The sequence below is a fragment of the Euprymna scolopes genome, chromosome 3, assembly GCF_053919585.1.
Source record: "Euprymna scolopes isolate OS-2025 chromosome 3, ASM5391958v1, whole genome shotgun sequence".
NCBI lineage: Eukaryota > Metazoa > Mollusca > Cephalopoda > Sepiida > Sepiolidae > Euprymna > Euprymna scolopes.
This window is the reverse complement of record NC_136484.1, coordinates 96,200,400-96,226,027: the sequence shown is the minus strand read 5'-3', so window position 1 is coordinate 96,226,027 and position 25,628 is coordinate 96,200,400. Positions and strand designations below refer to the sequence as shown.

At 33.8% G+C, this 25,628-nt stretch overlaps 1 protein-coding gene across 1 annotated transcript in view; it reads left to right on the top strand.

Annotated features, from left to right (window-relative positions):
• LOC145257765 (phosphoglycerate kinase 2-like) overlaps window positions 1–25,628 on the top strand; it is a 600,882-nt gene that overhangs the window by 324,305 nt on the left and 250,949 nt on the right. The window contains exon 4 of the mRNA XM_080115684.1: window positions 19,570–19,714. Within this exon, the coding sequence (XP_079971810.1) occupies window positions 19,570–19,714 (145 nt within the window). The remainder of the gene's footprint in view (window positions 1–19,569; window positions 19,715–25,628) is intronic.

The window sequence follows — 25,628 nt, the reverse complement described above, 5'->3', positions numbered from 1 at the left end:
AAACTATAACACTTCTAGTTTATATTATCTGAAATCCTCCACTCGATAATAGACTAATGTGTATTTATTTACAAATAAATATTAACACATCACGTATTGCAAAGATTAGTAAAAAAAAGCGCATGTCCTTTTCTAACAAAAACATTTCAAGTGGTGAGGGGAAGCGAGAAAGTAAATAGCAAGTCAGACTTACCCAGCTGCCTGAAATTAATTCGAAAAGAAATCCACTATATAATAAAACGTCAGGATATATTTTACTCCAAAACAATAAATATTGAATAATTTGTGAAAATCAAGTCTAAACAACTCAAGTTATGGGCTTAGCGACGTTTAAAATTGTGTGAAGTTGTTTACAACAGGAAAGAAGACACATGAGAACGTCCTACAAATCCTACAACATTCAAATCCTAATATAATAGAAATGCCCATGTATTCCTAGAGTTGGATAGAGAAAGATACACGAGCAATGGATGTGAATTTAACTTATTTTGTTGAGATGTTTTACACGCTTGTGTCTGTGACACAAAGAGGTAGTCTGAAGACAACTCCTACCAGACCTTGTGAAAGGCATACTAAGGTGGCAGCCGATCAGACTGTGTCCAATGCCTTTGACATCCAAACCAGAAGAAAGATAGACAGAGAAAGAAAGAAAAAGGCAGAAGAGAGAGAGAGAGAGAGAGAGAGAGAGAGAGAGAGAGAGAGAGAGAGACAGAGAGAGAGACAGAGAGACAGAGACAGAGACAGTCAGAGCGCAGTTCTAAATTCCCCACATGGTTAGAATTAGATTTTTTGATTTCTGGAACAGAAGGATGCATTCTTTTTGTATTCATTCTTTTGCAGACTTTTATATCTTGCTTGGATAGGAGTGAAACCTACAGACAATGCTCACCTGGAACCGTAGAGACTCAATATCTCTATCAACTACAGCATGGACTCCATTGCACAGTGGATAGAGGCATTGAGCAGGTCAGAGGATTATTTGATTAAAAATGTGACAGGATTTCGTCTATGGAAGGCGGTAATTACTGGAGATAGTTACAAGACTTAGCATTCCTATCCCACTGCAGTTGATCACTTGAAGAAAGCCAGCGGATGAGTTGGTCGAAACGTGGTAAAACAACAACTATGAAGATGAGGACAAAAGTCCACAAAAAAATGAATACACACATTATTAAGCCTCATCTCCAAAGATTCCAAAAATAAAAGAAAATTTACAATACAAATCCGACAATGGAAGCCTAGTCCTTCAAGGCCCATGGCGCAATGGAGTTGAGTTCCTACCAAGAATGCCCACTTGAAACTTAGTCACTTTTTCAATCATTATTTAATTTTCATCAAAATGTAGCTTCATTTTTTGGCTTGCCACCTAGTAACGGTATTTGATTGGGTCATCTGTGTGAATGAGTTTGATGCTGTATGACCTAACACTCTTTAGCATCCCAAAGTAACAGCAACATATTATCATGTATTTTACAACTACCTGATGCCAAAAACTTGTGCATCCAACTTCCGTTTCAAACAGTCTTATTCTTTTTCTCAGACATTGATTTAACAACAGATTTGTCTCCCTCAGATTTCAATAAGCTTCTGATACTGCTACTTTTATTTATTTATTTTTTTCAGTAATTCGTATTTAAGAAAGAATAAAAGTAAATGCTAATAGAATTTATTTTTTTCTGGAAATCATTAACAAGGATTAGAATCTAAGGAAAAAGTTTAAAACTATAGAAAGAACTATGGATTTTTTCCAGCAACAACAAAAAAAAAATAATTCTGTCTTGTTCATTTCTCTGTCCTAATTCGGCTACACTCAGACATTTCACCCTACAAAGGACAGACCAATTGAACTCTGGCCTGAACCAAAAGATGCCAAGTTAGCCAATCAAATCATAGATTTACTGTTTGTTGTAGTAATCAAAAAAATATAAAGGCATCAACTACAAAGAGTTTATTACTAAAATAATTTCTCAGGTTAGAAAAAAAATATAGGGTAAAGACTTGTTTCACACATTTCCTCTTAATATCTGGGTTTACCTTCTTGGACTGTTCAAAGCAAACTTTGCAATTGTGCTTGGAAATGTGCCGAGATTCTATCCTCTGATCTTGATGAGTGTATTGATCTGCGTGAGAACAAACAACAATCAATAGTTATCGAAGAATTCAATGCACTTCACACTTTAGTTTGAGACTAAAAAATATTATTGGTAATAAGGAAGAAGATATAAATAATGTGTGAAGTGCTAATCTGGATATTATTAATGGTTGTGTGTGTGTGTGGATATATTTTCATACATCAGCACGCCATTGATACCGTCGGTTCAAATCCAAACAAAGGAGACCTATATTTGGTCGCCCATGGCAGACTCTCTTTAGTTTATGTTTATATCTTTCCCCTGCAAATGGCCAGGTAATTACCTGATCATTAGGAATTTTGAAACACAGCTGTCAGGTGTAAAGGGAAAAGTGTGGGTTATGTTTAGTTTTTTTGTAAAAAGGAATAAAAAAAAAAGGGGGTATGGAAGTCCTTTGTGAAAATTCAGATATCTTTGATTTTTGTGAAAATGCACATGGTCCCCCAGAGTCTTAATAAATTTGAGATTCTTTTAAACATATTAGAGGGTTCGATGAAGGATAATATGGGCAAACCTCATATTTAAAATTTAAAATATATTAGATTTGCATTAAATTTCATCCATAGTCATTAGATGCCAATTAAGCGAGATTCATTGAATTTCAATTTCTTCTTAAAATTCCTTAAGCGTAAGTCTTACATTTTAAACATTTTACTAGAATCCAAATCATTTAATGAATTTTGACCAAAATTAGAATAAGAATGTAGACATAAGGGTTAGTATCATTATTAAGGCTAGGACAACTAAACATTCTTTCCACTTTCTTTTGACTCTTAGGTATGTTACATGCTTTTATATAGAGTGATGTGGTTCTCGGTTGATTAACTGTGTCTAACCTTATCGGATACATACTCGAATCAAAACAATATACAGAATATTCTGTTGTCTTAGCTCTAATCATTATATCTTGATTTTAGTCTTAGTAAAGGTGCATAATTCAGGGAATTAATTGTACTCATCCCGAGACAGATATTTTTCTAATATAATATTTTTATTGAAAAATCAATACAGGTAACTTGATTATGCAGTAGAGCTGACATCTATTCAGCATAGTCGCTTCAATCACTGCTTTGATATGGGTCCGGAACTGGGAGCATGCCTTTTCTGCAAGTAACTTCTGCCACACTCACGGTCTGCCAGTGGCCACCTGATGATTGCACTAAGAGATCACCACACTCTTCGGCAAATCCAGGTACACTTTGGTGTTTCGATTTAGAAGATGTGAGGTAACACGATACTGCCCTCACTAAAAACCACACCAAAGACCATAATTGTGGTCGGAAACTTTGTTGAGCTGTGCCCTCAAGCGTTAAACTGTTTGGATTTGCATTTTGATGGTGCTGGCTATGGTCCTGTTTTCATAACTTGGAATCGATAGAGAGCATGAGTTGTACAGCTGTACATCTCTGATCTTGCTCGTTGAACATTGTGTCACTTTCAGACGTGATAGAGGTCTCCTATCGCTCTTTGGATTTGTATACAACTGGCTAAGTAGTAGATGGTTTGCAAGGGGAAAAAAAATCTGTTTTCATCGAACGGAAATAGAATCATGTCGTCTTTTCTAGGGCGACAATTTTACCGTTCCACCCTGAAATAGAATAATTTTAATCTGGTCCATATTCTGCTTAAGTATGATGTTTCGTCTTTTATTTTCAAAACAGCAATGATGATGTTGGTGTGTATTTGTGGCTAGAGAGAAAGTGATAACAATGATCTTGGGAGGTACAAGTATTTAGCATAAATACCTAGTCAGAGGTAGGTCAGGTTGGAAGTCAATTTATAAAAGACAATTGTCTAAAACTTGATAACACCAATTCTATTTGGATTATCATTGTTCTCATTTTGGATGTTATTCTTACAATATGGTTGATATGAACTCCGGCCTTCTTCAGATACATCTTGTCAAACTCTTGAAACTTTATATGTAACTATTGCCCCGTTGATTACTGTACACGCAAATAACCCTTATCCTCAAGTGGCTTCCGGGGTTTGATAAGTGACAACTTCCATGTAAAAAAAAAAAAAAAAAACTCAGAGGAACCTGCATTGTTTTCTGATAACGGTTTAGCAGTCTTCTAAAGGTTGAAGTTTCAATCCTTAATACGGGCAACACTATAAATTATGTAAGAATTCTTTTTGGCAGACTGAATTGAATAAAGGGTTTTTAACTTTAAATTACTGACTTTGCCAAGATGCATCAGTGTAACAGTGCAGCATAACTTTTATTTTCTAGCTCTAACTTTTTTTAAAGACTGAAAATTATGCCTTTTTCTAAACAATACATATACAGTGTAAAACGGATATAAGAGACCTAAATATTATGAACACGTATATAAGAGATATTTTATCTGGTTCGAATTAGAGCCTGCTTACAGTGTAACCAGAATATAAGAGAGTTCTAGGGACAGGTTGCGCAGTCTCTTATATCAGGGTTACACTGTATTAGAATTTTGAGTAAATTTTATGAAAAAATCACTCAATGTAATAATTCATAAAGCCAGATAAAAACTTTAGGTGAAACACATTTTTGCATGACTTGGAATTGATGACGTCATTGCAATAGTTCTGACGTGAGCTGATATCTTTTCTTTTTAAGTAATCTATTTTTTGTTCTATTTTTCAGTGCAAAATTTCGTGGTTTGAGGGAAAGAAATTAGACAATAAAACAATGTATTAAATTTTAACACGTCGAGGATGTCATCCAGAATATATTGATGCCAACAAGATTGTGAGACAAAATTGTATCAGCTAAAAATGTTCTCTGTATCTCTTAAGCTGCATTGTCATGGTAGTAGTGATTTAGGACTAGAGCATGTTTAGATTGTGAAAACATTGTCATTGCTATCAATGGGTATTTAGCGTTTTCTTAACGGTATTTTTATAGAATCACTAGCATGGTTGCCCGGCGTTGCCCGAGTGTTTGCAAGTGTGTGTAGAGCAAAAAAAAAAAAAAAAAAAAAGTGGTACTAGGAAGGCAGGCTCTAACCCGTACCGCAAAGGAGGAAAGGAGGGGGGAAAAAAACCTGACGTCTTTGCTGTTACAACCACCGCCAAACGGAAGTGACGTAGGCTAGACAATCGAAAAGAGGGGATGACTTTTGACAATATCGGCGAAAAAGCGACCCCTCCGTGTTGAAAAGTGCCCAGTTGAGAGTAAAGAAATTAATGTTTTCAGCCAATTTTTCGGTTTTTGTCGTCTGAAGGGTGGAGCTTCAAAACGATACTGATCTTGTGAAAATCCGGCGTTTCTGTCGAAAGTTTTAGGCAGACATGCAAACATACATACATGTATTTATATATTGGTAGCTAAAAATTTCGACCCAAACCGATTAAAAAGCTTGCACTATCTCTGAATACCCTTTATGTAAAATTTCAAATGTTTAGACCTGAAATCGTCTGAGTAATTTAGTAGAGACCGCAGAGGTCAAATTTTTTAAAAATTTGACCCCTATTATGACCCCTTAAAATTTATTGTTTTGGGCTCAAATCAAGTTATTAAGTTAGATCCATGTCCAAGGAACCTATATCTAAAATTTCAAGCGTTTAGACCCAAAATTGTCGGAGGAGTTTGGTAGAGTTCTCAAAGGTCAAATCGTTGAACTTTGACCCCTTAATCGCCAAATTCCTGGCCGAAAACTGATCACGTAGACTTTCCTAAATCTCAGTACCCTGTATATCAAATTTCGAGTCTGTAGACTTAAAATTGACAGAATTATTGTTTAGGGAAATGACAGACACACACACAGACACGTTCACTTATATATATATTCTCGTTTTTAATTCGGATTTCTTTTCTGCCTTTTTTTGTTCTATCCTTTTTAGCTTTTCTATCCTTGCCTTCTAAACACCGCACTTATGGGAAAAAAAAAAAAAAAAAAAAAAAACGCTTGCCAATTAAACCCCCCTTTTTTACAGCGTTTGGTCTATGTTCACATCGTACAACATGACAAAATAAATTTAAATGTTTTATTTTTTCATTTTTCTTCTTTTAATTCAGTGTAATGGACTCTTAATGGCCCAGATAGTAGGCATCTTCCTCAAGAAAAAAACGTTTTGCAATAAGTTTATGGGGTTTGTATTTGCACCCAACAATAATAAGTAGCAAGTAATTCAATATTTCAGTGTTAATGTCCGAATTTTGCTTGAGTTAATATAATTTCCCGGGTAACGTCGTGACACGTGTTACATTATATATACACTATTTCTATCTATATATAATTATAAAACTCAAATGACATTGTAACAAGTGATGTAACCCACTTTCTGGTTTATGACATCAGGTTGCGCATGCGCACATAAACATTAACACATAACAACGTAAATAAATAAACACAAATCGCTTCTCTTGCAGATTTTGACCTGCGCACTGAAATATTAACGCTATTATTTTGAAATTATTATTTAACATGGGAAGAGTGGGGGTGTTTTGCAACTATTCTTTATTACAACTATACTGTCGCTATTTTCTTACAACTAAACAACTTTAACCCTTGACAAACATAAGAACAATTGTAGTAAAGTCAATACTACTACTATTACTCTCTATCTGTCCATTTTCATTCCTTCCTTCCTTCCTGTTTACATTTCTAGATACAAAATAGTTGTGTGAGAATGGTGAATTTGCTGACACATTTACTAATCTGTTTCGATATTAGTTTTATTTTATTTATTTAGATTTTATTTTTTTGCTTCAGGTTTTATTAATGATTTTTTTTTTCGATTTTAAGTTTCTATAACTTGGTTGAAGGATTCCAATATGGGTTTTTCATTCTTATATTTCTCATCGGTAGGTTCATGTGCGTTTTTGCTGCTAAATGACTTTTGTCGGCATTCGATTCACAGGAAAATCATGTTTAATTTTCGATTTTTGAGCTATTATTCGGAAAAATAGGTAACTTTACAGGAATAGGGAGGGTTTTTTTTTTCATGTTTGAGTGAGCCGTCCGTGATTTTTCATTTTAATATACTTTCATAGAAATGTTTCTGTTATGTAAAAAAAACAAAACTATTTTCTTTATGTCACAAGTGTCACGCTCATACATGAATTCCATAGCTAATATAACATACTGACCCAAAGGGTCACGGGTAGTCTAGTATATGTATATAAACATGATCAACTGCATAAAAAAATAATTTATGTTTAATATTAGTAAAAGTTAGAATAGCTAATATAACATTCGATTATGGGTTTAATAATTTCCTAGGAATTTGTGTTGATATTCCTTTTGTCACATGGCTATTATTTGTCTTATTTGTGTTTCTTACCGACTGATTGAAAAAGCACAGCGTTCTAATACTAGATTTTATCTTTTTTGTACCCAGACTGTGAAGAAGAAATCCTACTAGACAATTTTTATTTTTGTCGAATCCAGAGTGCCATTTTTGGGCAAGCTGAACCTTTCACACGTTAAAAACTGACCTTGTATCTAATTCTGCCCTTGTGGGGAGCCAAGTAAATAGGGACTCACTCCATCCCTCTAACTTAATATCTGACGTCATTCAACAAATCACAACAACTTTGTATTCATCCGTATTCTAATTTTTTTAAAAACTTTTGCTCAATGTGTCATCATTTATCAAGGCCAAAACCCACTTGAGGATAAAGGTTAATATGATGGACGGATTCTCATTTAGAATGAAGAATATCACGAGAGGATTAAAAATGATGAATGCAATGAACAGAATTTGATTACTTATGCGGACAGTTTATGACATGGATTTGAATACGACCATATTGTAGTCTGTAGAGTAGTAACCCTGTGTATGTTACAACAGACGTGAGTTATTGGAAAGAAAGTGTACAACTTAAAAGTTAGAATAGCTAATATAACATTCAGTTATGAATGTAATAATTTCCCAGGAATTTATATTAATATTCCTTTTGCACATGGCTATTATTTGTATTTGTGATTTTAGTGTATAATTTGAAAGACAAATTCTTGTTGTAAATGTTCCATAGGGATGAACCATAAATTGAAGCTTAGTCGAACACAATCCACAATAGAGCAGAGAAAGACTAGCTCCTTGATTAAAATCTGCACTTAATTCATAAAGCTTGTTTCAGGATTTTAAAACTGAATAATTTTTTGCTGTTGAGGGAAGAAAGGAAACTTTGCAATCTCACAATAGTTTGATGCATTTAGATAACAATACCATTGGCCTTTCATCTAGGAGCAAAGTGTAGTATTTGTTCTGATGCTATTTTCTTTTTTATCTGTGAAAGAGAAGTCTTTCTAGACTGAGACAATTTTAAATTTGTTTCAATCCAAAACGTCATTTCATTGGGGAATTAAAAACCGATCTTGTGTCTAACTCTCACTTCGAGATAAATAAAATAAAAATACTATCCCAAAAGTATTTATATATTAATGCAGTAGTACCACGGTTTCAGATTATAAATTATTCGATCAAACGGTCCTATTTATTAAAAAGGAGAATAGAAGGTCATACTATACACATTAAATTAGTATATAGAGACGCTAATAACAGCATATTCTTTTCATTGTTTTGACTCTCGAGTATATATCCGACACAGTTGGACACTATTAATCAACCGAGAACCACATCATTCTATATAAAAGCATATAAGATATCAACGGATACACACTCGAGAGTCAAAACAATGAAAATAATATGCTGTTGTCCTAGCCCTAGTTATGTTTCTATTCTCCTTTTTAATAAATAGCATCATTCGTTCATCGAATATGCAATGCAAAAAAAAAAAAAAAAATTAATAAAAAAAAGATGTTGCTTTTGAGCCGTATGTGAAACTAAAATATACCTTCTTGGTTTTCTGGCAAGGATGCAAGCGTAGTATCTGTTCTGTCTAAAGAAGAAATAATGATATCGTGGGGTTTCCATTCATGCCGGGGTTCATACAATGGAAATATGTCACAGGCTCCTATAAGAATATTGGAGATAAACCGTAATAATCAATACTCTAACACTACATTAATCAGATTACTTGGACAAATACAGTGTTAACAAAAGGGTTGTAATAATATCGCGGGTCTCCATTCATGCTGAACGTCCACAGAATGGCCAGCAGCAATATAGATTACATATGAAATGTGTCACTGTGGACTTTAAACAGATCCTTCTAGTTTTGGATTATTCAGGCTACTGTTCTAATCTTGAGTATTATTCCTACAACGTTTTGGCCGATGTATTCTCTGGCCTTCTTCAGGTCTATTTTGTCAAACTAGGAAATCTGCACAGAATTTCAAAGGGAACCTGTTATTGAATTCATGGGAGTAACATGCTATCGTTTCATCAGCCAAGAAGATTGGAAGTTACATCGTTTGAAACGTTGTGCGAATAACATTCAAAATGGGAACAGTAGACCAAATAATCCAAATAATTAATCCTCATATCAAAAAAAAAAAAAAAAATCAGAATCCCCCAAAAATATTGTTCAAAGAAGGTAAAAAAAATTTAACATCTAGTGTATAAAGTCTTGAAGAATATGAAAATACCAAAGTCTTGTTCTCTTAATCATTTATTCTACACTGTAAAATCCGCGATAAAACAGTTCAGTACATTTTGCTTTGTTTTCTCTGATTGCTTGTATGTGTTGAACAAAGAAGACTCGACTGTCTGCCGCTTGAAGCATATTCTCAGCTCTAGTGTTGCCTTCCATTGATTGTGGCAAACCGTGTCTGTGTGCAATGACTTCTCTCTCTGATTGTTCACCTGGGTGCCCCTCGGGTCAAAATATAGACTTAATTTAACGTTGAGACATTTTGCTTTGCGTTCAAGGTGCAACGAACGAAAATATACTAAGATTTATAAGCTAGAAAAATAAGCAAGCTCGACAAGTTTAGGTGAAATTCTATTGGATAAGTTTCGCATATGATGGTTAAAAATAGCTGTAAGGAGAAAAAAAACTTAGTCGGCCGAACTAGTACAGTATACTCCTTTTAAATTAAATAAGCAATAATTAAATCTTTCTTTGTGTACAGTAGTCAGTTGCACTGCATCATCAAAAGTGCATCTGTAGTATATCTTTAGATAATGTGCAATTGTCAGAGAAATGAACCATATATACAATTGCGCATGTGAGTTAAAATAAGAACACCAACACACCATTAAAGCTGGATCGAGATATTTCGGTCGATTTGTTTAACCATATTCATTTGGTAAAATGAGTTTTACTAAACAGAACCCAACATTTTATACAGTGAAGAATGGTAGAAAAACTGAGGGGGAGGAAGCGGTTATTAGAGGGATGATAGATGATGTATGTGACAAGAAGAGATGTAAAACTAGAAACAGACTACAGTGTTCAATTTAGTACTTTACTAGCAGGGAGACCCGACGTTTCCCAGGATTGAATGATGATCAACAAATTATTCACACTCGTATGTTTTTATTATCATCGAAATCAGTGAAATCGCCCATTTTTTAATCAAATCGATTGATTGCTTGCTCTAGTTGGGGAGCCATTGTGGTGCACTGGAAGGAAGCTTCACAGGCCCCTCGCAGTGACTTAGTCCATAATACGTTGTAGTTTAAATTGTACTGTAGAGAACCTACTGTTGATTTTATAAAATTAGTATATATATATATATATATAAGTGAACGTGTCTGTGTGCCTTTGTGTGTGTCTGTGAACATTTCCCTACGCAATAACTCTGTCAATTTTTAGTCTACAGACTCAAAATTTGATATACAGGGTACTGAGATTTGAGAAACTCGATGTGATCGTTTTTTTTGGCCAGAAATTTGGCGATTAAGGGGTCAAAGTTCAACGATTTGACCTTTGAGAACTCTACCAAACTCCTCCGACAATTTTGGGTCTACGCACTTGAAATTTTAGATAGAGGTTCCTTGGACATGGATCTAACTTAATAACTTGATTTGAGCCCAAAATAATAAATTTTAAGGGGGTCATAATAGGGGTCAAAATTAAAAAAAAAATTGACGTCTGCGGTCTCTTCCAAATTATTCAGACAATTTCTGGTCTAAATATTTGAAATTTTACAAAAAGGGTATTCAGAGATAGGGCAAGCTTTTTCATCGGTTTGGGTCGAAAATTTTTAGTTACCGATATATAAATGTATGTATGTATGTATGTATGTATGTTTGCATGTCTGCCTTAAACTTTCAATAGAGGCGACAGATTTTACCAAGATCGAGATCATTTTAAAGTTCGACCTTTCATACAATAAATATCGAAAAATTAGCTAAAAACATTAATATCTTCCCCTTCAACTAGGCATTTTTCTACAGGAGGGGGGTCACTTTTTTCACCGATATTTTTGAAAGTTATTCTCTCCTTTAGATTGTCTTGCTTAATTTTAAAAAAATTTTGCTTCCGGTTTGGCGGTGGTCGTAACAGCATAGACGTTAGGTTTTTACCCCATTCTTTTCCTCCTTCGCGGTACGGGTTCGAGACTGCCTTTCTACTACCACATTTTTTTTTTTTTTTTTTTTTTTTTTTGCTCAACATACATATCCAAACACCCGGGCAACGCCGGGCTGAAATGCTAGTATATATATAAAATGGCTTGAATTAAAATTTAAAATGTAAAAGTCAAATATCATGCTTTAATTAAGCTCTAAACAGAAATATTCATTTCGAACGTGCCGCTGCCATATCAAAGAACTTATTGTTGATTTTATATGCAGATCCTTTCAGATTGTGTGGTAATAAAACTTCTTCAATGCAGTTGTGATGTTAAACTGTATAAGGCGTTAACTTTGGTCAAAATCGCCTGTTCCTTCTTTTATCAGATTATTTCAGTTATCGATACTGATCAAAAACATTCTGGTACAAAACTTATCTAAGAACACTGCCAGACACATAAAGTACCTTCATGTGAAATTTCATAAAAGTTGGACTAGCCATACTGGGGCGCATTTAATCCACTGGAAGAGATGTACCCTCAGTGTTTGTTAAAACATGCATCGAGGAAAGGGAAAACTGATATAAAACCTGAGATCTACTGTTTGCTCTGTCTTGTGGCGGCCATTACACCGACTGAGATTAGCAGTTGTACCAAAAAGTGTGATTGGTTCTGCACAAAGTCGTCAGACTAAAAACAAATCTGTATAGATTTCTGAACAACTTAGTTGTTGTGGCAGAGCTAATATGTCAAAATCGACTGGATTTATATATCAACGTTTATTAATATCGTACCTATATATATAAAGTAGTAACATTTGTGTGTGTGCGTGACTGTGTGTATAATTCTGGTGGTGGACCTCATATGTCGAAATCGATGGGAGTATCTTCATGACTGTCACGTCATTTCGTACACGGTTTGGTATTTGCATACACGTGTCCGCACTCGGTTACATTTTTATTTTATTGTATCGTTATTTCTATAGTAAGTGCTCGACTGAGCTCCAATCTCTGGTTTTTCCCTCTAAAACATTCATAGTAAGAACTTCTATTGCCACTGTAAAAATCCTTTTCATGAACAAAGTTTCTTGCCAAGAATCTTCTATCTGTAAAGTAGGTATTCGTCTGAGCTCCAATCTCTGGTTCCCTCTTGTAAAGCAATCGCAGCAAGAACTCTTCTATTGCTATTGCAAAAAAAAAAAAAAAAAAACAAACTTAGCTTTCTTCCTTTGTGTACAGACAGAATTTACATGACCAAAATTTCTTTTCAAGAGCCTCCCATCTGTGGACAACATTACTGCAGAACTTCTTCCTTACAGACTACAACATGATCACTTTCGCGTCCTATGTTAACAAATACTTGTTGAGCCGTCTTGAAGTAACCAAATTTTGCACCTTTCTTCGTTTTCAACGCTATTATAATATAGTTTTTGCATCCAGCTGACAATCACTTTAACTCTTATGCTCGGGTGGATTTTGGCCTTGATAAATGGTACCCATGAGTATTTAAATAATAGATATTCTTAAAATCTACGAACATGAAAAAAAAATGTTCAAATTGTTGTTTATCGTAATTTTTTTTTTGATTCGATGTAATGGCTACGATTACTTTGATCCTTTGTTCGTAGTTTTAAATTGAACGTGGTTATCTCTCACTGTGAAAGAAACACGTCGTAAACAAATGTTACAGCTTCCATAATTTGAAAGATCTGGTTTGTGATGATTAAGAGCGTTTGATTTGAATCAATTTAGCATCAAAGCTAAAATGGATGAGTCCGTCATTTTGCTGCTATTCTTACGCGTGTAGGTCGCCAAAGCAAGAATTGATTGTCCATCTAATTGCCGACTATTTCCTCTCTTTACTATTTTAGCTCAACAATAAGAATAACATGCCGAAGATAGTAACGGGTTGGATGATTTACCTGACAGTTTCATTCTAGAATTGTTTTGGATATTTTGTTTGTATAATTTTGAGATGAGGATTGATAATTATTTTTTTGGTATTATTTTGGATAACAATACAAAATAATACCAAAAAAATAATTGTAGGTTGTTTTTCTCACAACGTTTCAGCCGATGTAACCTCCGACCGTCTTCAGGTCCATTCACACTGAATCTCATTGGTAAATTGTGAAAAATGTTTGTTTTTGTGTGTGTGGGGGGGTTGTTTTTCCAGCAAACATAGCCGTTAGAACTTCAAAACGCAAATCAAGCCAAGTCTATTTTATTTTTTTTAATAATCCACTTGTTTTTGTTTGTATGATGTTTGTATATTCTTGAGATGAGATTTGATAATTATGTGTTTAGTATTATTTGGATTGTTTGGACTATTGTTCTCATCTTGGTTGCTTTTTTTTACAACTTTTCAGTTGATGTAACCTCCGTGCACTCACATTGGATGTTATTAGTGAATGGTGAAAAATATTTGCTTTTTTTTTTGTTTTTTCCAGCGAACAGACGTTTTTGTTAGTCAAAATGAGATGCTCCTTGATCACAGACCACAAACAAACATCTTTGACCCAAAGATTTTTTTTACTCTTCATTACCCTAGCAAGACATGTTGCAACTTGGACCATGCCTACAGGGTCAAAGTCTTCTTACTGTTTTCCTTACTGTGATTGCAACACATCAGATCACCGAAATTAAGCAACATTGAGTCTAACCAGTACCACATGGTTGACTATTTGCGAATGCTGGGCGCTGTATGTACCATTCCAGGGCATAGAAATTTCCAGGTTGGTATCTGAGGGCGCATTTAATCCACTGGGAGAGATGCACTCTCAGTGTTCGTTAAGACACGCATCGAGTAAAAAGGAAAACTCTGGTGTCTGCTCTGTCTTGTAGCAGCCATTGCACCAGCAATTTGAAAGATCTTTGTGCTGATTAACAGTTCGTCTTTTTAAATTTTTAATGAAATTTGAAATTTAATCCATTAACAAACCACATAACACAGATAACTTCTTTTTGATAGTTAAAGGAAAGAAACTATTATTTCCGGACCTCTACAGTGAAAGGGTGTTATGTTTCTGTATATAAAGAGAGGATATTTACGTTGAGGTGGCACAAGTGCTATTAATTCGTCAAAGCACTTTCCATTGAAGTACTTGTAAAACAGGTACAGAGTTGCAATGGGGCTGAAGATGGAGCTTGGTTAATATATTGGAGACTTTTTTATACCCTGTCTAAGAGGGATAAATTCGTGGTAGATGCATCAGTTCTGCTCTATCACTGATAGATTTCCTCCTCACAAGGACATGTTTAGACACAATGGCGGTTTTTTAAGCTGGAAAATGTTAATCTCGCCAAAAAGTGGGCACTCTGGATTGGGAACAAAGATTAAAATTGCCTTAGTTTAGATTGAACATCCGTTAAGAAGCCATATAACAATGATGCGGTTTTTTTCTAAATGAATTATTGATTTATAAATATTTTTTGATACAAATTTTCGGCACGATGAGCCTTCCTCAAGGTTATACAGACAATCATTTTCATTGTCGAGATTTAAGAGTGTTGCCGAAGATCGCTGATATCTTCCAGTCTTGTTGAAGAAACTATTTTTTTAATATCCGATAGCCATAGTGAGATGCACTGTATAAATATCGAAATCAATTTTACTATAGTAGAGGCATTGGTATAAGAAATTTGAAAATCCGTTAAAAAACACATAATGTTTGAAACAACATAATGCAATTACAATCCTACCATTTTTTAAAACTAATGAGTCACCACTTATGATAAAAAGCCACTCGAGGATAGAGATGGATGGACTATAATTTTAAATGCTAAAGAATATTATGAGAATATTGATTACTTAAGAGATCGGTTTATGACAAGTTCGTAAAGTTCTTGGAAAGAAACTCTGCTCATGGAAATTTTATTTAATATTAAGCTTTCAGAGGAAGAAAGGAAAGTTCTTTGCAGTTGTGATAGGTACGTTCTTGTGATTAGTATAAATGCACACTCTACCAGGCATGTGCACACAGTCTGATAATGAGATACTCAAGGTTATGTATCTATTGCTACTGCAAAAAAACTTAGCTTTCTTCCTTTGTGTACAGACAGAATTTACATGACCAAAATTTCTTTTCAAAAACCTCCCATCTGTGGACAACATATTACTGCAGAGTCCTTACAGACTGCAACATGATCACTTTCGCGTCCAATGTCAACAAATATTTGTTGAGATAGAGTTAAGGTTATCTCTCATTTCTTGTTTATTTCGCTCAAATGGATGAAGAGAGATTGCAAATTGCATTGTTATGCATTGATAAACTGAAGGTTTCATTTCTTTGTTGTGGATATTGACGGTGTGAGACTGTAATAAAGCAACTCCTGTCATGGGCGTGTGTCAGAAGCAGATAGGCATCATTGAATTCCTGGCAAAAGTGCATTGAGAATTGGTGGTGACATATATATATATATATATATATATATATATATATATATATATATATATAATATATGTGTGTGTGTGTGTTATATTTTAAATGTCATGCTAATCTTAGACAGACGTAGATCTAATGACCTTAAGATTTCGTCCTGACAGTATAAAATGTGTGCAGACTGCGTTGGTTTGTCCCAATGAGAATGTTTGAGGTTTTACTATTTATATACAGCAAATTAATGCATGGCAAATGGCATTTGTTGATTCTTTATGATTTCATGTGATAATTAGACACGCCATTCAAGCAAACTCGAATGCTTATGTGAAAAAAATAACAAGAATCAACCAGTTTTAATTTAGAAGAACTGCCATATTGTTTTTGATTCACTAAAAATCTTTGTAAAATAAACAACTTTTTTTTTAGACTTGATACATTTAAAAAATGTCAAACATAAAATAATTTACTTTTTAAAATCGTAAATCGTTTTTGTTTATAGTAAGTGCGTGTTTGTTTATGTTAGTAGTGAATCCTTACCAAACATTTTTTTAACTTAAAAAAAAACTTTTGTTCTTTTTATATTTGATTCATATTTTTTAAATATTCCTCCTAAAATCTAAAATTAAAAACAAAAAAAAAAGAAACTTGTTTATTATTCTCAAACATTTTAAGCAGAAGAAGAAAAAAAAACCCAGCTTGTTAATCCGTCTAAATTAAAATCGTTTGTTAAGTCTTATTCTTAACATAAAAATCCCAGCTTGCTCGAACGACGTGCCTAAATATCACATGAATCAGCAGGAGCAGTCGTCATGCCTTTTTCGTACCTAAATAGTAAAACCCAAAGTGTTTGCATTCGTAGAAAGAAAACAGTTGAGGTGACATTCTGAGTTGACAAAGATCAAGGGAAACATGAAAGTAATAAGGACAGATTTGAGAAAGGAATGACTGATCAAGTTAAATAAGTTTAAAAGTCAATTTCTAAAGCTGCCCACCACATGCCAGTATGTAAGAAACAAACGTTAAACATACATGATTGTGATAACTGCTTTTTAATAGTTTTTCTTACATATATTTAATGTCTTACCGGAAGTTAAATGATATATCAAAATTATTTATTGATTCTTATGCAAAAAAATGTTGATTTGTAGCAAAACACTATCACAAAATAATATAACCTCTACTATTATATAAAAGGAACTTTGTGGGTTCATTCCCTATGGACGCGAAAACAGCTGGGGAGATTTTTATGAAATTTCACAGGAAGGTTTTTATGAAAGTTATGCAAAAGAGGACCATAGATTGGAGTTCAGATGAGAACTGCCATGAAAATATTGATAGAGCAGAGGCTTGCGATGTCTCTTCTGTTGGGAAAGAGGCTCTTTGTCTCTCTTTGCTATATTAATAGTGAACTTTTATTTCACCTCTATATTATATTATATATTAAATATCTAGTCCCCCAACTAGCAGGCCGACTGGTGTTACCCGGATATAAAATATGCTTAAATATTGTATTTTAATTAATGCAGAGTTCTTATTTATTATAAACAGGAATGCCGTAGGTATTAAACGTAACTTTAAATTTCTTACAAAAAACAAAAACAAATAAAGTAAATGTGCTTGACAGTGTTCTTAGATAGGTTTTGTATTGGAATATCTCTGATAAATATTGATAATCGAAATAATCCGATGGAACAAGCGATTTTGACCAGAGTTTACACCTTTAACATTACAAGTGCATTTGAGAAGTTTTATTACCCCACAAGGCTAGTCATATAAAATCAAGAGTAAGTTCTTTGATATGACAGAGGCGCGTTTGAAATGAATGTTTCTGTTCAGAGCACGATTGAAGCACGATACTTGACCATTACACTTTAAATTTTAATTTGACTTAATCCACAATACATTGTAGTCTACATTACAGTGTAGATTACAATAAATTGTGGATTAAGTCACTGCGAGGAGGCACATGAAGCTTCCTCAGTGCACAAAGGTGAGTCCCTAACTAGAGAAGGCAATCAATGGATTTGATTAAAAAAATGGGCGATGGGAGTGTGAAACATTAGTTGATTATCGTTCACTCCCTGGCAACTTGGAGTCTTTCTGCTAGTTATAAATACAAGTAATTTTTATGCACCAAAAAGCTATACTATGTTAGTAGAAACTGTTGAGCTGGAAAAATGGAAAAGAAAAACTTCTGGTCTAAGTGGCTGATGTAACAGATTTGTGTGTGTGTATATATATCAGTGATGGGACGATTCCAATTCCAATTGTGTGTATATATATTAGTGATGGGACGATTCCAATTCCGATACAATTTCCAATTCTTAATAAATCTCTAAATATTTCCTCAGGCATGAGTATTTTGCCCCGATTACTGTAAAAATACATGTTAAATGTGCATATATTTTCTCAAACGTAAAGACACAATTGTGAGGAGGAGATCTATAGATTTTGGTTTTACTGGAAGTTTAATCAATACATATTTATTTTATTACTATCAGCAGTGGCAGAGTTTTCTAAAAACAAAATCAAATAAAAGATAATTAAAAGAATCGTTTTGGCATCGGAAAATATGCACAATTATTTCTGAAAAAAGAAAATCACAAAGAATCGTTTTGGCGTCGGAAAATATGCACAATTATTTCTGAGAAAAAAAAAATCAAAACTTTTTGGGTTTTTTTTTTTTTTTTCTGATTTATGATTCCGATTAATTGTTCCATCACTAATATATATATATATATATATATATCTCACTAATATATGTGTGTGTATGTATATATATATATATATATATATACTAGTAAAAGTACCCATCGTTGACTGGGTTCAAAAACAGCCTACAGAAAATGGACTCTGATTTATGAAAGTATGATAGGTTATGAAAAGGAAGGGTTGTAAATTTGGGGTGAATTTTGGGGTATCAAAACCAAAGCAAAATATGATAAAAGTAAAAATAAAATAGACAAACCCCATAATTTATTATACCATACCTATTCACACTGAAACACTTATCACAATATTCTGTGGGTCTATATTAAAAAAACCTTGTTAAACTCTGTGACATATTTCCATTCTATGGAGGTCAGGTGCGAACCAACACCCTATAATTTTATTATACCATATTTCTTCAAACTGAAACATAATTATCAAAGTATACTTACGCAGATAGATATGAAAAGTCTTTATTAAAGTTTGTGCCTATTTCCATTCTATGGAGGCCAGGCACAAATGCAGACCCCGACAATTTTATTATACCATCCCTATTTAAGTTAAAACATACTTATCAAAGTATTCTTATGTACATCTATATCAAAAACACTTGTAAACGTTTTTTTTTTTTTTTTTTAATTTTAAATTTTTTTATTTCCATATTTTGTGGACCAGGCGCGAACGCAGACCCCACAATTTTAATGAATCACCGTTTTGCCAGATCAAACATACCCATTCCTGTCTCTTGATACATCTTCTATCATTACATGTAATCAGTTTTTTAAAATAGTCCACCATATAGGAGCCTATTCGTGACCAGACACACACACACACATCCAGCTTTATATTATAGATATATAAGATAAGCAGTATATATATATATATATATATATATATATATATATATATATATATATCAGTAAAAGTTTAAGGGAACATTCACTTTAGTTTATATATAAGGATATGCATTAAAATGCAATAACTTTTGCTTGTTTTGCAGGCCAATAATATTTCTCCCAGAGGGTGTTGGACATAAAGCAGAGAAAATGTGTGCCAATCCAATTCCTGGTAGTGTCTTTCTTTTGGAAAACTTAAAATTCCACAGTGAAGAAGAAACTAGAAGTTTAACTGAAAATGGCAAAGAGGTATGATTTTCTTTGATTACTTTTTTTTTTTAATAATTGTTCTTATATAAATTTTTAAGATTGTACAAGGGGTGTCCCAAAAGTAGTATCTGTTTATTTTTCCCGAATATCCATCCAGAAGGGATTGCATATTGCATTGTTATGCATTAATAACCTAAAGGTTTCATCTCTCTGTTGTAGATATTGACGGTGTGAGACTAATAAAGCAACCCGTGTGTCAGAAGCAAAAATGCATCATTGAATTCCTGGCAATTATGCATTAGGAATGTTGGAGCATAAAGGTGGTTCGTTTTAATGATACCAGTTCCGTCTCGTTTCTATAGCTCTTCAACTAATGTAAAAAGGTTTAAAAAAATTTTTTTTTTTTAATTCAAAAACAGGTTGTACATTTGGAACAACCTTGTATATCATGTTACGAATTGAATGATATCACGTCGAATTCAGAATAGCAATGAATAGCAAAAGCGTCTATTTCTGTTCGTATTCACTTAATTTTACATTTTTTTTTTTAAAGCTGTGTGAGATAAAGTGAATATGAAAACAGCTGGGCCGATTTTTATGAAATTTCACACGAGGTTTTTGTGAAACTTTGGCAAGAGGGGACCATAGATTGGAGTTGAGATGAGAACTGCAATGATAATATTGATAGTGTTAGGAAATAGGTCGAACATAAGAAAGAAATATGTTAAATTATATTGTAGACACGTTTTACCGGAAAGGAGGGTCAGCTGATCGGATCTGCGTGTGAGTCACGTGATCAGGTTAGCGGGAGTGAGTTTGGGTTTGGACGTAGAGAAGAACAGACAGTTTAACAGGTCGTCCCACCCCCTTCACTGGGGGTGGGGCTGATGTGTGTGAAAATAAGACTTTGAATAAGAACCAAGCAAGCAAAGATATTCACTTTCCATTCTTCTGCGATCGACACATGGAAGGTGAATAAAAACTATATAAAACCAATCATCGTCTTGGAGTGAATGAATATTCGTCCAAAACAGGTTTCCAGTCTCCCCTTCAAGAACAAGATGAATTCCAGGTGGACAAGATCAACGACGCATGAAGAAGGTATGTCCAAAATACATGTACCACACACACACAAAAGTATATGAATAATTAGATATGAATATATCGCAAATAGACAGAACACTAGATGATCATACAACGGTGCCCTTTTATGATAACTATACAACAATAGAGCAGAGGCAGGTTTGCGACGTTTCTTCTGTGGGGAAAGATACTCTATTTCTATCTCGCTTTATTATATATTAATAGTGAACTGAAACCAAAAAAATTAAAAATTAACTACTCCCCCCTCACCTCCCTAACCCTCCCCCCCCAAAGAAAAAAAAGAATTGACACCAAACCAAATAGTCTTGGAGGGTCGAAGAGGATGAAAAAACCGAGGAAGGAATTATTTATAAACTAGCATGCCTAAATATTATATTTTAATTGATGCTGAATTCTTATTTATTACATTGCCACTAAAATTCCATAGAAAGCCAATGGCGATTGCCATCGGCTGTGTCAATAAAACAAACTGATTTGCAACAGTTGTTGAAAGAGGCGGAGGTTGCAGGAAACCTGTGGAGACTTATTCTCACTCACTCCAGAGAACACCACTTCAGCAATCAGTGACAATAACTTGTGTGAAAACTCATAGTGTGTAGGAGAATTCGGAACAGTCCCAAAGAATATGGATACAAGACTAGAATTTGAATCAAAGGTAAGACTGAATAAAAGAAGGAATACAACAGACGGCTGTTGCGATTATTATGAAAACAGTTGAAATTTTAAGGAAAATACTTAAATGTGGAAACTAACTCATATAAGCTACAAACGTGAACTGGCCGTGTGGAAACAGAACAAACTGATAGCATCTGAAATGATGTGCAGGACATGGCAGCAAAAAATATCTTAAGAGAATATGGGGGAGGGTTCAGAACATACCGTTACTTATTGGAGGAAACAAAAATATAATCGAACCCCAGGAAACGAAAACATAACTGAAACCAAAAAAATTGTAAATTAACTACCCCCCCTCTCAAAAAAAAAACAATTGACACTAAACCAAATAGTCTTGGACGGTCGAAGAAGATGAAAAAAATGAAAAAAGAAAGCACTAATCAGACCTCCACTAAATGAGTGCAAAGAAGACGGGAGCCTTGAGGAGCCTTTGTGCCACCAGAATTCTGGTGATAACCAATGTTCGTTACCAGTTCAGTCAGTGGAAAACGGCTGTTGCGATTATGCAAATTTATACTGGAAATCTGAGAAGATTTAGGTACTAATGCATATTGCGAACTGGATTTTGTAAATGTCTGGTAGCATTGAACCGGAAACTTATGAAAGTCATTGGAATATACCAAGAGCTTGCCAAATTTATCAGCCAATCAGAATGCGACAACAAACGTAATTAATCTATAAGAAACTGAGCAGACGGCTTTTGATAAATTGGAGGAAAAGAAAAAATAAACGTTTTTAGTTATTACCTTTAAATCATGGAGCACTACAAAGTAATTAATCTAAATATGCCGGACAAGTTAATAGGACAACGTTAAACAGAACAAATTGAGGTGCAGGACATGACCACAAAAAAAATGTTAAGAGAATGTGGGATGGGCTCGGAACATACCGTTACCGATTGTTGAAGTCAATGAGTACATCGAGAAACGGGCTTCTATTGTTAACGTTGAATTCATAGGCGAAATAGAGTACTGAGTTAGTTTGGAATGTGTTTTTAATTCTTCTATTTCATTAATGCTGTTTATAAGAATGAAGATGTTGACGTATCTAACAAAGATGGATGGCTTTTTTTGTTGTATTGAATTTTTTGTTTTCAAGGTTGGAAATATAGAAATTGTTAAAAGTTGGTCCAAGTACGACCCCATGGAGACAGCATCGATTTGTGTGTAGATGTTGGTCAGATGGTCGTGGAATGGGACTTTGGTTGTGCAAAGAAATAACAATTTTTTTAGGAATGTGAAATTAATTTTGAGTGGAGGGAGAGATGGATTATTATATGTGTATATGTTTTCAATAATAATGTCAATTGTTTTTTGTATGGGGACATTGGTGAACAAACTAGGATCTGTATAAGTCCTTCAGTAGACTTTACATTACATTAGTTAATATCGAGTAATAAGTTTGTGTATTATTTTGGTTAGTTTATATTTTGGAGTTTTTACCTGTAAAATTATGGGACAGAGCAGAGAGTTAGGTTTTTGCATTGTCCTATAGATATCTGGGTTTGTAGTCACCAACTATTTATGGTAGTTTTTTATTGACTTTTACAGCGTTGTTCACTGTAATAAGTTTGACTTGATTTTTTAGTTCATTGATAGTTTTTTTTTTTACCTTTTTAAATTTTTTATGATCGTCTAAAGTGGTTTGTAATTTTTTTTAAATAGTCTGATTTATTAAACACTACATCTACATTAGTATTATCACCTTTTCTAACTATCAAGTTTAGGTGGTTTCAGAGTTCGTTTGCAGCGTTTTTTTTTTGTTGTTTTTTTGTTATTTTAGATTATTGGTTAAGATTGTATTAGGTTTGTGGAATCTGTTTTTCATAGGTGTTTATTCCTGAGTGAGTGGTGATTTTTTTATGTTCATTCTATAAAGTAACTATGTTTTCATATAAAAGTTCTATTTCAGCTTATTTTGGTGGTTTTATGTACTAAAAAGGCGGAAATTAGGTCCGAGTTTAAGAAATTCTTTTTGCTGTTCAGTTCTTGATTAGAGAGATTAATGCAGTTTTGGTTTTTTTTCAGGAAAGCCATTGTATAGGGCGTTTAATTTTTTTGTGCGAGTTCGAAATTGTTGAATTTCTGGTCACCACTTATCAAGACTCGGAAGCCACTCAGGGATAAGGGTTATTGTAAGTACAGTACGTTAGTGTGGATATTTTAGAGTGTTTACTTAAGGGGGCGGTTCATCAGGAATTTGTTTACGTTGGACCTGAAGACAACCACGTTGTAAGCAAGCAGATGGAACAGTTCCACAGGCGTACAGTTCTAAGAAAGAAGCTTTGTTCATGGAATCTACGTTTTGATTTAGATATAGATAAATAGTGGGGAAAGTTTTTGACAGTGGATTCAGCTAGACGGGTGTTTTTTGTAAAAGATTGGCGAGGGGGGGGACCAGAGATTGGAGTTCAGACGAGCACCTTCCATGTGAATAACGATAAAACAAAGATAGGCTTGCAACGTCTCTTCTGTGGGAGAGAGGTTGCAGGGAAGAGAAAAGAGCGTCCCCCACTAAGCCATGAAGTCTATTTTGTACTCTGTCAAGGCAGGATAGGTATTTTTAGCAGCTCCTGCCCAGATATGGCATCCTTGAAGCTTTATTATTTGCATAACCAATGTCCCATTCCATGACCATCCAAGCTACATCTACACACAAATCGATGGTGTCTCCATGGGGTCCGTAATTAGACTAACATTTAGCAATTTCTATGTGCCCAACCTTGAAAAACAAAATTCAATCCAACAAAAAAAAGCATCCATCTATATTAGTCACGTCAACGACATCTTCATCCTTACAAACAACATTAATGAAATAGAAGAATTAAAAAACACATTCCAAACTAACTCAGAACTCTCTCACACCTATGAATTCAACGTTAACAATAAAATCCTGTTTCTCGATGTACTCATTGACTCCAATAAAGATGAATTCATCATCCCAGTATATAAAAAAAAACCTGCCGCCAGTAATTCTTGTATATTAAACTTCAAACGCCAATGCGCATATTGGTACAAAATTGTAATTATAAAAAATTTAATACATGCCGCCTAATTTATTTTTTCAAATAAGACAATATTTCTTAGTGAACTAAAAAAACATAAAACAGGCCTTAATTAACAATTAATTCCCTAATTTCATAACCGACAAACAAATACAATCAACACTTAAAAATTTATGGAATGATAATCAACCAAATAAACCTTCCCCCCCATTAATATATTCTACAGGAACCAATTACACTATAGCATCAAAAGATACTTAAAAATATAATTCACATATATGTATCCCCTGTCAATAATAAGAAAAAAAATCAAATTTGTCATTTAAATTTAAAGGATAAATTTCCAAATATGTTATAAGAATAACGCATCTCGGCCAAAAAACTCATTAGAAAAAAAAATGTAACCTACCAATTTATTTGCCCTTTGCAAAAAATAAACTATTTTATTTTCTTTTTAAATATTCTCTCTAAAGCCAGAAAATAAACAAAATAAATAGAAATCCAACTATTTATGTGTTACGAGATATTTCAAATTTTGTTATGAATTTTCGTTTCAAAGTTTTAGAATATAGTTTGTGGTAAAAAAAAAAGTAAGAGAAAAAAGTCACTTGGGTTTATTGAAGATTTAGTTGAACCTTTTTACTCCAGTTTAATTAACAAAAAAAAAAAACCCTAAAAACTAGCAGTAGTCGATAATATGATAACTTAAAAAATGTCTGAGAAAACTTAAAAAAATGATTTCTTTTGCTTTTTTTTGGGGGGGGCGGGAATGTGCACTGCTTGCCTAACCTGCAAAGGGTGTTTATTCCGAAAACCGTTCTTAACTTGGGGAGGTTGGGTATGGTAATTCTAAAAGGCATTTTCTTATTTTACAACCTCCCTATGTTGAGAATAGCTTTTGGAATAAACACCCTTTGCAGGTTGGACAAGTAACGCACATTGACCTTTTTTTTTTTTTTGAGAAATGACCCAGAAAGGCGTTATCATAAAACGGAACTTTATGAACTTTATTATTAAAAAAGAAAAGAATTTAAAAAAAATAATAATAGTTAGACTGCTTTGAATGCTTTAAAAGTGGGGAAAACTAGTTCCCCCTAAAGAGGCACACGGGATTGGAAACATTGCTTCAGAGATTTGTTCTATTCAAAAAAAAAAAAAAAGAAGATTTTC